Raw genomic sequence first — 15,471 nt, forward strand, 5'->3', positions numbered from 1 at the left:
CTCTGTCTCTGCCCCACCTGCAGTGCTAAGGAATCTCCGGCTCTCTCATCTCTCTTTGGTGGCACTTGTTTAAGGCCAAATATCTGCATTGAAGGCCAAATATCTGCATTGCATTGCAGATATTTGGATTTTGTTGTAGTAAAAAGAGGACTAGACCCAGAAGAAGACTTGGGGTTTACCCTGTTTCAAATATCATGGCAAGGCCATTTCAATTCTCTGAGAGTCAGGTCAATCTGCGGATTTCGTAACTGCCCTTGCATTGTTTTCCATCAGAGATTTATTGGCTCGAGTTTCCACTTCCTTGTGTACAGAAATCAAGTCTCAATTTCCAACAGCATGTTGGACTCAGTAAATATTCGCTGAATCGAATAGAATGGCAGATGAGAAACACGTTTATTGATAAATCTAATGCGGCAAATGGGGGAAATAATGGTAAGTTTAGTTATTTTACTTGACTAAATAAATGTTAATGTTAATAAATTTTATCTCATTGACAAGGGGTAGGTGAGGGTTTGGTTATGGGGTCCCCTTTCCCATCCCTCCACCTCAGCCAATAACTGTCATTTCCTTCTCTTATATCTGAAGAGTAAAAGTTTTAATATTCTTAATTTGTAAAGTTAAGGGGAAGTAATATGTTGCAGTCCATAGCAAAGAAAAGGGCTGAATATTAACTACTAATTCACGTTTTATTTGACAAGCTCAGAAAGTCTTGCCAGGTAAATACCAAGTTATATCATTTTATTTCAAAGATGATAAAAATAACTCAGTTACTTGACAACCATCTAAACCTTTTCAGTTTTTCAGCAAGTGGCATTTGGTGGTGTAGTCCAGCCCCAGAACTTCAGGTTGGTCAAGATGACTTATTTCAGAGAAGACAAAAAAACTTACCTCTACCCTTCTTAGCTCATCACTTCTGCTATTCAATTTTGTGATCTTTGCTTGTGGGTACCTGAAATAGTGAGAAAGAATAAAGGAAGAAAATTAAATATAACTCTATAGCATTTTGTGAAAGGCAAATATTTACAATTTTAATTGATGACAGACACACACTTCATAAAACTAGTAGCATGCAACCCCGGCTGCAGAAACTGAACAGCAATATGCCTACGCTGGTTAGCAGCAAAAAAGTAAACCAATCACATCGACAAAAGCCACCATAAACAAAAAAACTGTATTTGAAAGATTAACAGTTTTGGCATTCATCCCTACCATCAAGTCTTTCACTTTCTTTCTTTCTTTTTTTTTTTTTTTCCATCAAAATTTAGCTTACGTTTGATGTTAGCAAGAGTTGCATTACTATTATTATTAATTTTAGTTCTGTTTATTACCTTGAGGGTTATATATTGTAAAATAATTTTGGTGCCTCTAGTTAATGTTAATTAGTTGTTTTAATAACCTATAGACCTATTTGTTATGTTTTTGTAGGTTTACTTTTTTAACTATCAGGAACTTAATAACTGAGAATATTTAACATTACTGTTGCATAGGCAAAATTACAGAGTTACTATTAGTGTTACCTGTTTAACGTTTAGTCATCCTTTGAGTCCTGCGACATATTTCCTTAATAATCATCAGCCATCAAGTCTGATAGTCTCAAAAGAAATATCAGCCCTCTAAACTGCCTTCAAGGGCGGTGATATTTAGCACTGAAAATTACAAATAAAGTTTTTGAGGTTGAATAGCAACAACTGGCCAGTGACACTGATGATTTGTTTGTCAAAACAAATTGTTATAAACTACGCAAATGAAGTCCACGCACTCCTTTGAGTGAAAACAATAAAGTGAATCTACGCAATGCTTACATGTTGGATGGGATATTTAATGTGCGGGGAAACTCAAAGGTTGAAGAACTAGGCATTTAGACAGTGGTAAGTGGTAATCTTACCTCTTTACACTCCATTACTCTTTCTCACGAGAGACATGCTAATGCAAACAAGTCAATCAGAATTTGTGTTTAGCAAGATAAAGCTTAGAGGATAGTTTAAAATCCATTTATTATTCTAAATCCATTTTTTTCCATTAACATGTTATACATTAGTGTTCACTAACCATGATTCATGTAACAGTTTAGTTTGTTAACTTTTAAATTTTTTAACAACCATAAGTTATTAATACATCTTTTAAGTATTACACAAATATCTTAAAACAGGCTTGGGTTCATTTTTGTAATTTTTAAATAGAAAACATTTTAGGCATCTCTTGAAGAAGAAATAAAGCAGACATTTAAAGCTAGAAAACAAGTAATTCCAAATTTAGTTTTTACAAAAGTTTTCAGCTTTATTGACAAATTATGGCAAACATATTTGACAAATTGTGGTTTCCTATTTAGAGAAGCTTACACATGGAACTTTATGTGTGTTTTTTTTCTCTTTTTTAACAAATACAGGTTAAAACACTGAACAAATTCAGTTAGCTACATACATACAGTAGCTGCTTGTTTTCAACCCCATTAAAACAGCATTTAAAATTAAATTTACAAACTTAATATCGAACATCTTCATCTAACTAACAGATATTAAAAGACAGGTTAAAACATCTTATCTACAACTTTATTATCAGCTAGTTCAAAAATCATATTACAGTTTTTTAGCAACCCTAAAACAAAGTTTTTGCTAGTTGATTGAGACTCAAAATCTGTCAACAGATTCATGCTCTTTCTTTAAAAAAAGAAAAAAGAAAAGAAAAAGAAAAAAAAGAAGAAAAAAAAAGGATTACACACAACAATGAAAAACAACCAAGAGAATATCATCCTACTGAATGGTTTTTAGACAATGCTTGCCAATGTCTCTTTCAGTCCGTTTGTAAAATAATACCAGTGTCAATGTCACGCCAACAGTATAGGGGAAATACAAGAAATATATGGGAGTAATCATGAAAAGTTATCCCTAGAATAGGAAAAAAAAAAAAGGACTATTACTTGTCGAGTTGCTGTTTATGCAGAGACCACAGGCTATGAATTGTCTTTGAGGTGAGGTCACGGGTGAGGAGGACCTTCAATATCTACCATAGGGGTGCTCCCTGTATCCCCCTCTGGCTGACCTTGGTGGCGGTGCCTTCAGGCTGGAGCGGGTCGTGGCCCATTCTTCTGGTGCTAAGAACAAGAGAAAGACAATAGCATTCACGTGGCTTCACAGTAATCAGAAATCGTCATTGAAGACACAATAGTCAAGCAGAGAAAAGAGAATAAAAGATCTCAGCCCTGACAGCTCAAGCCTTACTACATGTTCCACATAGTGAGACACTCCAAAAAGAAAAGTGGATGTTTTGAAACGCAGCCACTTGGAATTAAACTTGCAGGACATTTTTCAACAGGAGAAAGTTAAAGTTCTTGGGTAACTCCACATTATTGTATTAAATTTCTATACCACAAAAGAGGAATGGAACATTAGTGCAAACCGCTTCATATTTAATCCTTTATGTAGACTCCTAAAAAAAAAAAAATCGGATATAGAAAGGTTCTCAGGCCTTGATTAACTTGAGGATCACCTGGGAATCTTAAAATGAAATAAAACAAAACCAAGAATGACTTATGCTTGTTCTCTGTATCCCCAATCAAATGACTGGAAAACTCTGTAGGGTAGCACCTAGTGTTTGGTATTTTTCAAATGCTTCCCTAGATGATTTTTATTTTATTTTATTTTATTTTATTTTATTTTATTTTATTTTATTTTATTTTATTTTATTTTATTTTATTTTATTTCTCACCCGAGGATACTTTTCTATTGATCATCAGAGAGAGTGGGAGGGAGGGGGAGAGAAGGAGAGAGAAACATTGATGTGAGAGAGACACATCAACTGGTTGCCTCTCATACAACCTCAACCAGGGCTGGGGACAAACCGCAACTGAGATACAAGCCCTTGAGCAGAATCAAACTTCGACCCATAGGTCCGCCAGCCGAGGCTCTAACGGCTGAGCCAAACCGGCCAGGGCAACCTAGATGATTTTTATAGTCCCAGATTGAGATCCATTGTACAAATCTGTTCTTTACACATTTGTTAGAAATAAGCAGGATATGGAGAAGAGTAAATTTTAAGTAGCAAACTTGATAAAGAAAAAAATCTCATTAGTTTTTAAAAATAAAAAAGTTAGAAAATAAAAAGGTATTAATAGGAAATCTCCTCATTTACCCATTAATCGGACTTTCAGCAACCTCAGTGTTTTGGAACCTAGCCAACATATAAAAAACAAGCAACCAAACTTTTGAGTACTATGGAAAATAGCATTTGTAAAATGTGTGCCCCCAGAAGAGAAATACAACCCTCCTTCAAAGGGCCACGGACTTCATATTGGGTTTGTGGTGACTGATGAGATTCCAGAAACTAGGTTCTCTGGTCTTTCAAACAGAATGCAATTCTCGAATAGAGAGCAGGCTTCATGCATGGGGCTACAGAGGGAGGAGGTTTGGACTTAAGAGCAATTACTTGAAAGAGGCACATTGATATTGATAGGTCATATAAAAGATGGTGGTAATGGCAATATCTCCCAGAAAATCGCTGCAGGCAGAGGTCACCTGATGTGGTAAATGGCCCCAGATGGTTCCAGTACCCCCAAGACTATCGCTAGCAAAAACACTAAGAAACATTGGACTCGCCCTCACTATACTGTAGGGCAAGGGATAACAATCTACATCACAGAAAAATGATCAAAACTTCATCAGTGTAGACATAAATACCGTTTACCGGCTCTCCTTCACTGCAAAAATCTTTATTATAATGATATCTGGTGATAAATGAAAAATGATGTCTTTCACTATTTAAGGTTCATGCTTATGTTTATTTCAATATGTGATATGGCATACAATAGAAGTGAGCGCCAAAGTAAATATGAGACATGTTACCTTTACTCAGAATACAGACCACCTAGATCAGGCAAACTATGGCTGGTCAGCTGCCTATTTTTGTAAATCAAGTTTTACTGGAACACAGACATAATTATTTACTAACACGCTCTTTATGGCTGCCTTCTCTCTACAAAGGCAGAGCTGAGAAAATGTGACACAGACCACACGCTGCCTGCGAAACCTAAATTAGTTCCACTCTGGGCTCTTATAGAAAAGGTTTACAGACCCTGCTCTAGATCCTCTTGTCTTTTTTTGGTGTGAGGTTGTGGGTGTTGGTCTTTTAGATGTGCTCTCTTGAGGAAGGCATTCACCTCCCAGCTGCCAGAATTTCTCAGTATAGACATTTTGAAGAAGAATTTTATGTATGTACGTGATTGAAATTAAGTCAAACTGTCTTTGATGTACCAGAATGGAAAATGAATTTTTGCTTACTAGTTTGAAAGTGCCTTCTTAGCTTTATGTAATAAAAATGTCATGCTTTGTCTATGAATAATCAAATATATGTCAGTGTCCTTGCCCACTAGTGGTAAAATCGACCCCACTTGATTTCTGCTTTTAACAAAGGGGATGTCTTGCTTTGTCTTCGTTTGCTCTGGAGTGTTTGAGCTCTTAGGGTGGGAGTCTCTGGGATGTAGAAGCAGAGATAACATAGGCATCTAGTTTTTCCAGGGTATGAACACTCTGGGTCCTTCCTTAGATGCTCTATGTTCCTGCAAGTTTCTGCAACATAGCGAAACAACCTTGAGCAGAGTGATAGCAACACTGGCCACATCTACCCCCAGATCTGTCAGAACTTCTAAACTAGCATAATCTTGGGGATTTGCCACAGAACACGTGTTTACAATGGACTCATAAACTTGGCATTACTTGACCTTATCTAAAGCTCTAGACCAGTGGTTCTCAACCTTTCTAATGCCGTGACCCTTTAACACAGTTCCTCATGTTGTAGTGACCTCCAACCATAAAATTATTTTTGTTGCTACTTCGTAACTGTAATTTTGCTGCTGTTATGAATTGCCATCGGAAATATGTGCTTTCCAATGGTCTTAAGCGACCCCTGTGAAAGGGTTGTTCGGCCCCCAAAGGGGCCATGACCCACAGTTTGAGAACCGCTGCTCTAGACAATTAGCTGATGGACTAAATCTTACATTTCTTTTTTTTCCTTTTTTAATGTTTTTATCGAGTTTTTAGAGAGAGAGGAAGAGAGCAGGAGAGAGAGGAACACCGATGTGAGAGAGAGATGTGTATTGGCTGCCTCCTGCACGCCCCCTACTGGGGATCGAGCCTGAAACCCAGGCATGTGTCCTGACCGGGAATTGAATCAAAACCTCTTGGTGCACGGGACAACACTCAATCTGCTGAGCTTCACTGGCCGGGCTAAAGCCTTACATTTTTTAACTGTTGGCCAACATTAAAATGGGAAATGTCACTGTTCAGTGGTATATCCCAAGAGCCTGGAAAAAACACAGCACTAAATAGGGGTTGAATGCAATGAAGATTGTACAAATGAATGATCAACTCTAGGAACTAAGAGGCTGAAAGAGCTTCCAATGGCAACCTGGAAATCAGTAATGACTGAGCTGAAGAAGTTCAGCATTAATTTTTATTTTATTTTATTTTATTTTATTTTATTTTATTTTATTTTATTTTTTATTTTTTTATCCTCACCCGAGGATATTTTTCCATTTTTTGTACAGATAGAGTGGGAGGGAGAGAGAGGAAGGGAGAGAGAGAGAGAAACATCGACGTGAAGGGACACATCGAGTGGCTGCCACCCACATGACCAACCAGGGCCGGGGACAAACTGCAACCGAAGTACGTGCCCTTAGCGGGAACCGAACCCGGGTCTCTCCAGACAACAGGCGGATGCTCTAACCGCTGAGCCAAACTGGCCAGGGCTAATTTTAAAAGCTCTGTAACTAGAAATCTTAGACATAAGTTGAAGTCAGACTTCTTACTCAAGAGGGTTAATTAGCACACTGAAAGTATTTACTACTGAATTCAATGAAACAATCAAAGTGGAATCCTATTACAAAACGGTGTAAGAACATTATGTTTATTGCACAAAAGTGTGCTCTTCTATAGTTCTATGTATGCAAATTAATTCTATACTCTTTTCTTCTTGAAAAGACTAGAAAAATGGGGAATACTGTAAGTCTACCATAATTGTAACCAGAAAGTCAGCCAAAATGAATTTCCACACTGGTGAAGTAAGTTTTAGATTTTCTAAGATTTTTTTTTACCATTAGTAGAGAAAATAAAGTATTTTTTCACTTAATTCAGATCTTGGGTCCACTGTTTATATGTTCTCAATAGTGAATTGAGATCAGGAAAGTATTTTTTCTATTTTTGCAAATTTTCCTTGGTCTATATTCTTTCTAATATCATGGTGCTTATATGCAATATAGCCACTCATGTTATCCTATGATAATGCAAGCCAGCCTGTCTTGGTGAATTTATTGTCTTTGATCTGCACTGAATGTTTGTTCTTTGTTATCATACAGTGTGTCATTGGTACTTATATGGTTGTCCAGCCCCCTTAAAGCTCAGCAGATGCTCTTGGATGTCTTCACTGTACAGGGTGGGGCAAACATAGGCTTACAGTTGTTCATACAGAAAATAATACAATAATTAATAAATAATAATGCAAGGATAAACTGTGTTCTCACATACTTGCAACTGTAAACCTGTGTTTGCCCCACCCTGTATCAGAGATAGAAGTGATTCTTAGACATCTGAATGAATTTTAATGTGAGTCCACCATGGAACCTTGTACAAGGAAAAAATCCAAATGCAGGAAGAGACAAAGTATTATAAATTCCTCATAGTGGGAATTCTCTAAAATTTGACGTTATAAAGGCCCAGAAATGCACTTAGAATCTATCTGTCTTCTTGGGGTTCTCCTGTTCAGCAGACAAGGTAGATTTAAAATATTTTAGGGCCTCATACAAATTTTGGAGTCATGGCCAATTGTCTGTTCTCATGAGGCAGTCAAGGATGTCATTAAAAAACATATTGCGTACAATGAAATCTGGAGATAAGCTTTCGTTGTCCTCTTGGAAATGATAAAGGAAGTGAGATGCTCTCAATCAGGGTTCTTGTCATAATGAGACATACTAGCTAGCTAATGCCTGCACATCGAGCCAATAAAGATGTTGTTACTTAGCCCTGGCCGGTTTTGCTCAGTGGTTAGAATGTCGGCCTGCAGACCGGAGAGTCCTGGGTTTGGTTTGTCCCTGGCCCTGGTTGGAGTTGTGTGGGTAGCCACCACTCGATATGTCTCTCTCACATCTATGTTTCTCTCTCTCTTCTCCTCCCTCTCTCCCTCCCACTGTGTCTAAAGATAAATGCAAAAATGTTCTCAGGTGAGGATTAAAAAAAAAAATGTTGTTACTTAGAGAAGGTGAAAAAATAACCATCTGCCATTTTGAAATTACTGGAATGGTCTACAGAATTGTGGATCTGGACAAAGCAAATGAGGATGTGAGAAACAGAGCTTAAGTGACAGGATCAAATTCCCACCATTATCAGACTTCCTAATTCAGGGTTTCATGTACCATTTGTATATGAAATAAGAAGGAAAGGGGGCAAATAAAGTACTCATTGAAAAACAAAACAAAACACTTCTGCTTTCTTTATTCTTTACTGAAGATCTCCGATAGGTCAGTCATTGCACTTAGCCCAGCATATGAGGATAGTTTAAGGAGTAGTAAGGAGATTACAGGACAAACCTAACATGAGATTTCATAGATTTCAAAACAATTGTAATTAATACTTGAAGAAAATGCTGGGAAAAGCCTAAAGAAGGAAGTTACAAATTTCCATCATTCAGTTGAACTTGGACTGAACTCCAGAATTTCTTATCTCAAAGAGGTAGTTTCCAGAGCAAATATGTGGCAAAACTAAGAAATCAGGTACTGTTAACCCATTTAAGAGAACTCACTTTCTTTAAAGACTTTTCTGTATTAATTGTTTCACATCATTTGGCCTTGTTTCTTAAACTGAATTCTAAGATCTACGACAGAAGAGAACTTTTAAGGTGGCAGACAGGTATGTAGTAAGAACACTACATACCCTATTTGTAGGGTACATATACTATTTGTAGGGTACATTAAATAAGTAAATGATATTACTAACTAAAAAGGAATTCTAAAACCAATTATGCAAAATAAGTAATACAGGACTCTTATTTAGAAACACATTGTTAGCTATTAGGTTATAGTGTTTTATATATCTGAAAAAATATCAATCTTTTAAAATTATTCCACCTCTGGTTTTATCACTCGCACGGATATATATTATTTTTTTCCCCAGTTAAGTCAAATTTTACAGACTGCCATAGAGAGCATCTCCATCACATGCTAATGAGCATCACTGAGGAACATTTTACTTTGATAAACAGTTACCCAGGCAACTCTTCCAGTGCATTAAATAATACTCTAGTGACTCAAACAGCTTCTGCCCTCAAGTATTGTGCTATCAGCAGAATGAGGCCTATGCAGTGGTGAACCTGTCTCACAGTGCTCCCAGCCCTTCCATGGGACCAGGTACTTTGGGAAGCCTTCAGAGTGGGAAAGAAAAAATCTGGATGATTTTGAAAATTGCAAAACTGTGTTCTCCGATTGCTCCAGAGATATTTATAAATGCCGAGGTTAGTATTGGGGGAAAAGGAAGCGTAGGAGCAAGGAGCCAATTTAGGAAAACTGGCACTATTTAAGTACCTGGAAAGTAAACTTTTAATGTTTACCTTTCTGAAAGTGGGTTTAAAATGCCACCTTCTGTTGTTTCCAGATCTTAGCTACTGTAAATTGTGCTGCTATGAACATAGGGGTACATATATTTTTTCTGATTGGTGTTTTAGGTTTCTTAGGGTATATTCCTAGAAGTGGGATCACTGGGTCAAATGGAAGTTCAATTTTTAATTTTTGAGGTAACACCATAGTGTTTTCCACAGTGGCTGCACCAGTCTGCATTCCCACCAGCAGTGTACTAGAGTCCCCTTTTCTCCACACCCTTGCCAACACTTGTTGTTTGATGATTTGTTGATGGCAGCCATTCTGACAGGTGTGAGGTGATACCTCATTGTTGTTTTAATTTGAATCTCTCTGATGATTAGTGATGTTGAGCATTTCTTCATATGTCTCTTGGCCAGTTGTATATCCTTTTTGGAGAGGTGTCTATTTATTTCCTCTGCCCATTTTTTAATTGGGTTCTTTGTCTTCCTTTTGTTGAGTTGTATGAGTACTCTATATATTTTGGAAGTTAACCATCAAGTGTCCATCAGTAGATGAGTGGATTAAAAAGCTGTGGTACATGTACACAATGGAATACTATGCAGCTGTAAGAAAAAAAGATCTCTTATCCTTTGAGATGGCATGGAAAGACCTGGAGAGTATTATGCCAATTGAAACAAGCCAAGCAGAGAAAGACAAATATCATGTGATCTCACTTATTTGTGGAGTATCATGAACTAAACAAACTGTTGAACAAAATTAACCCGGAGACATGGAGATGGGGTACAGGCTGACAAGCCTTAGAGGAGAAGGGGGTGGTTTATGGGGGAAGATATAAACCACAGAACTTACATGCATGTATGCATGACCAATGAACATAGACAACAAAGCTGGAGATGGGATGGGGGTGGGGAGGGGAGGATGGTGTCAATGGGAGAAAATGAGAAAATCTGTAACAAAAACAAAGTAATAAATAAAAAATTTTAAAAAATGCCACCTTCTGAGTAAGTTAACTTTTAAGATTAGTTCAGTAAGGAAATAGGAATCACGGAGATTATGTGGCTCTTGTTCATACTTTGCTAGACTTACATTGCTAGTTGTTTATATTTCTGAGATTTGAAAAAGAATTTTTTTTTAAACTCACTGCAACAAAAGAGGACTGACTGCTCAGGCCATTTATTTTTCCTGGACCATAAAGCAATATGCGGAAAACACCAGTAAAGTAGGGAGCCAGAGGTAATCTCTATTACTACTGGCTGCTAGAGTTTTGGTTTGCCAGGCATTAAAGAGCCTAACAACTAGGCTGATAAAATTTCCCACTGGCTCCAAGCCATTGAGACCAGTTGGTTAGCCATTGATGTTTCTGATCTTTCTGAGGAATATCATTCTATGTAAAAGCATCTTTCCAATATATACTTCCATGTTGTTTTGTGGCTATTTATTCCTCATGAAATATGTTGCTAGATATTTTATTGTTGTCTTTGTAACTCACATAATAATAACATCCATTTTCTTTTCTATAATTGTAAAATATTTTTCTTATTGAAAAATGAAGATAGCACCATCGCACGTTCTAAGGGTGAAGCACAGTGCTGAGCACTTAATGTATATTATTAGCAAGTACTCACAGTTTTGTTGTGAGATACGTGCTAATGCTGCCTTCCTTTTTAAGATGACGGAGCCATAGCTCGGGACTTTTCTCTGTAACGGTTTCACCGTCTCTCCATCACCCCTTTCACCTAAAAGAATTCCTGACTGTCACTTCTTTTGCTTTTCCTAAAAAAATAGGACTTGATTTTATTTCACTCCTCTTGGATTATATACTAATTGGTGATTCCAACAACAAACAATTAATTAGCTAAGTGAGTGAGATTGTAGCTTTCATGTTGTTGACAAGAATGTGGGTTGCGTGAATGGACCTGGCTAAGGTGCAGACCGAGGTGTTCATTCACCCAAAGTGGATGGTAGGATTATCTGCTCTGAGTATTTAAAAATATGAATGGCTCAACCATTTCATCCACACAATTTCTATGGCACTATTTGTAACTGTTGAGTTATTGTTTTAAGATGCAGATGGTAAAAGAGGAAAAATACTGAAGGAGAAATATGTGCCCAGCATCTGATTTCACAGATGAACACAGTGAATTCCATTCCAAGAAGAGTTAACTTCAGTTCACCATCAGTTAATGCACTCAGGACATTTAATCAGTGTATGGGAGCCATTTACAACTTTTATCACTGCTTCAAGTTTTTAGTTAGATATTTCTTGTTAGACAAAAGTAACACTTGGGATAATCCACTTAGAATAACCAAGGCGGCACCTTTCTAAACACTGTTCTCAACTCCATAATCTTATGATGCACATTGCAGATGCCTGGTAATTATTTATTGACTAAATTATATTGAAACATCTTACATTTTAATTTTTCACCCATAAAAGAAGCCACAGGCTTCCTTCAGACGGCTCCCCCACTTTGAATGGGAGCCCCAAGAGTCTGCCCCCAAGGCTACATTTGAATTCTGGTTCTGCCTCCTCTTTTTTGGAAGGACCCCTTTTGCATGTCTCCATCTAATACCGATGACACATTTTAATTGTCACAAAATATTCTGAGCTTCTGACTTGCATATCGAACTGTCTGTGAGACATCTCTTCAGGTGTCTCCAAGTTGACTTTTTTCAAAACTAAACTTACCTTTTTCTTCATATTACCTAATACTCTTTCCAAGTTTCTCCTTCAGCAAATGAGAAAGCCATGATCATATCACCCAGAAAGCTAGCTTCCTAGTTACCTTTTGTGTCTTTCCATGATTTAATATCATTAATGTTATGTATATTACAGTTATATAATGTAAAATATAAATATATATTTATATTATAAATTATAAAATAGATATTATAATATACATTTATTGTCCTGGCCAGTGTGGCTCACTTGGTTGGGTGTCGTTCTGTGCACTGAAAGGTCACTTGTTTGATCCCTGGTTAGGGCACTTGCCAAGGTTGTGGGCTGGATTCCTGGTAGGGGCATGCGGGAGGCAGCCCATTGATGTCTCACTCTCTCATCAATGTTTCTTTCTCTCCCCTACTCCCTCTCTCTACCTCTCTCTAAAAATTAATAATATATATATAAAATATATAATTATAAAAATATAATATATAGTAGTAGATATTAATTAATATTGTATCACATATTATAATTATAAAATATAAAAATATATTAGAATATACAATATAATATATAAAATTATATAGCATAATGATAAAATGTATAATATAATATTTGTGTATATTAATTAATATTGTATATTATAATTAATTGATATTTTATATTATATATTATCTTTATATATATATCCTCTTCTGTGTATGTGTGTGTGTGTGTAGTGTGTATATACATACTTTCTACTCTTCTCTACCTTCTAGCCAGAGATACTTTACCAAGTACAATTGATTAGGCCTGTTCAGTTGCTCTGATAGCACATTCAAGATCAAATTCAAATTCCTTAGCAAGAAATTCAATGCTAGGCCTAACTTGATCTGACCCCTGATTACATTCTAGACAATTGGGAGTTGATGACTCTGCTGATCACTTAAAGTACAAGTATTCTATGGTATTCATTGGAGGGGAGGGGTTGTTATTGGGTCTGGAAATACAAGCAGTGTTATTGTTAAAGTTAAGATTTTAAAATATATTTCTCAAAAGGAAAGTCATTTTATTTTTGCAATGAAATAGACTCAGAGCCAATTAGGAGATGGAACTAGGAGAACAAGCTCACTTAAGGTTTTACATGCCAAAGACTCAAATTTTAAATACCCATGAAATTTTAGCAAATGAATGATTTCACTTGACTAAATGTATCAAAAATATATATATTTTTTCCTTAACAATTAGTAAATGTTTATGGAGTAGCTTTTTGGATTGCTTATTTTGATTCACTTTAAGAAAGATAATGATAATTTTTGGTGGGGATCTTATAAACCAGAGATGGGCTGGGTATCTTGGGGCTTTTGAAGAAGAGCTTCTCTTGTGGCTGGGGAATTTGTCATGTACAACAATATTCTCTTCAAAAACAACAAGATCCATTTACTCTTTGAAGAAATGTTTAGAGGAAATCCTTAAGTGGCTTTTGAAAGTAGATGTTTCCAATTGGCTACATGAACCATGAAACAAATAACAACTAACTCTCAAGGCCAAACTTTACATTAACAACAAATATGAATGTTTAAACTGTGGCACATATTGAAACTATGAATGGGTATATTTGAGAAGATAGTTGATAAATATCTGAATAGTTTATAATGAGGAACATTATCGACACTTTTTAGGGTAAAATTCTGAAATACACCTGAGGACTAACTAATGGGTGCTTGATATTTTTCTACTAACTTTAATTTGGTTCAGTATAATGTGGTCTTTAGTCATGGTTAGATTTTTTAACCTACAAATTAAATCCAGTTTCTTTTTTTAAATTTTGGAATGGAAATCTTAGGGGTCTTTTTATTAACTTCTCCATTTTTTTCTACTTATCTTATTTAATGCCACCAAGTTTACTCCATGTGTATACCTAATTTCCAGATCATAGTGTGGTCTCATGATTTTATCTTTGGTGTTAAGCTTAGGTTGTTTGACTTGCTGCTGTTTCTGAGTGGGAGCTCCAGGAGGGTTAAAAAATGCCCAACAACCTGAGGCTGCACCAAGAATGGCATTCCAAGTAGTTTGGCTTCCAGTGGGTGACTTTTATAAGCGTCTGTGTCCCCGGTGAGACTCCCATGATTTGAAATGTTAAGAATCACTGCAAGTCAAAGATATTGTGATGGGTATAAGACTCCTTCCCCCTGGTGGTGGTGTTTTTAAGTTGTTTACTCAGTTTTGGTCCTTACCTTACACATTTTACAGATTATCATATTTAGTAATAACTTGACTCTATTTGTACCATCTCATTTCTAATTATCATCTATTAATGACTGACAAATTACAAAGGCAATTAAAATTTAAACTTATATTTTATTCTTGACTCTGCTGCATAGTATTTTGTAACTGTCGAATAATGTGGGTCTCAAATTTTTAAATAAGTATGTATTACCTTCTTACTTTGGAATGATAATCTAATCTAAATCAAAAGGAGATAAAGATTCCAGCTAGAGAAAGAATTTCCAAAATGGAAAGTACAGAAACACACACACACACACACACACACACACAAACTAGTGAATAATATAAATGGACATAATATAGAAGCTTGTCTGACTTCAATTTAAAAAATACTTTTATTATTGCCAACTAAAACCCTGCATCAATCAAAGGCTTGCAGATATCAGCTATTGACCTTTTGAAATGTACAATAAGGACTTTATGAGAAATAATGGAAGGAAGAATAAGAATGGTAATATAAAATAATACTTCCCTTCTCGAATAATATCTTTAATTCAGTGGAGAAGGCAGGATTGGTGACTTAGCTTCATAGCTGAAGAGACTAAATTTGTAGTTATTTGATTGTCATACTCGCCTCAAATCCCTCATTTCTATATTTGAGAACAGAAATGAGCCCAACGTATTCTCAGACTAACACTAACTTATGGGAGTTAGAAAAAAAAATCAGGCTTTACGTTCAGCAAAACGTTACACTGGCTGTTAGACCAGCTCCAACTCTCTGGGATTTTGCCCCAACATGCTTTTGTCTACTTTTCCAGGTTGGTGCTCACCTCTCACCACACGTGTCACAAAAAATTTGGCCAGCCTCTGTCCCTGGTTACTGGGAGGTAACTTTGAAACCCTGGAATTTCTTGGAGCAAGTGGATCCATGGTGATAAACCCCTCTGACCACACCTGGTAGTGGATGCTAACCAGATGACTCGGGATGAGGGCTGGTCATACCAGAAAGACCAACCATGACATT

The 15,471-nt window shown here is 36.4% G+C and overlaps 1 protein-coding gene across 3 annotated transcripts in view; it reads right to left on the reverse strand.

Annotated features, from left to right (window-relative positions):
* The window catches only part of KHDRBS2 (KH RNA binding domain containing, signal transduction associated 2), a 571,685-nt gene that overhangs the window by 19,058 nt on the left and 537,156 nt on the right, over nt 1–15,471 (reverse strand). The window contains exons 9-10 of one of the 3 annotated variants that reach the window (XR_004957703.1): nt 2,918–3,091; nt 889–949 (exon numbers count right to left, since the gene is read on the reverse strand). Coding sequence is in view for 2 of the 3 variants with exons in the window: in XM_036248791.1 (XP_036104684.1) it covers nt 2,994–3,091 (98 nt within the window). In the remaining variant the exon portion in view is untranslated. Of the gene's footprint in view, nt 1–888; nt 950–1,976; nt 3,092–15,471 lie in introns of those variants that run through there. The other 2 variants (XM_036248791.1, XM_036248792.1) reach the window with 2 other exon arrangements.

Source organism: Molossus molossus, unplaced genomic scaffold, assembly GCF_014108415.1.
Source record: "Molossus molossus isolate mMolMol1 unplaced genomic scaffold, mMolMol1.p scaffold_m16_p_8, whole genome shotgun sequence".
NCBI classification, from domain to species: Eukaryota; Metazoa; Chordata; class Mammalia; order Chiroptera; family Molossidae; genus Molossus; species Molossus molossus.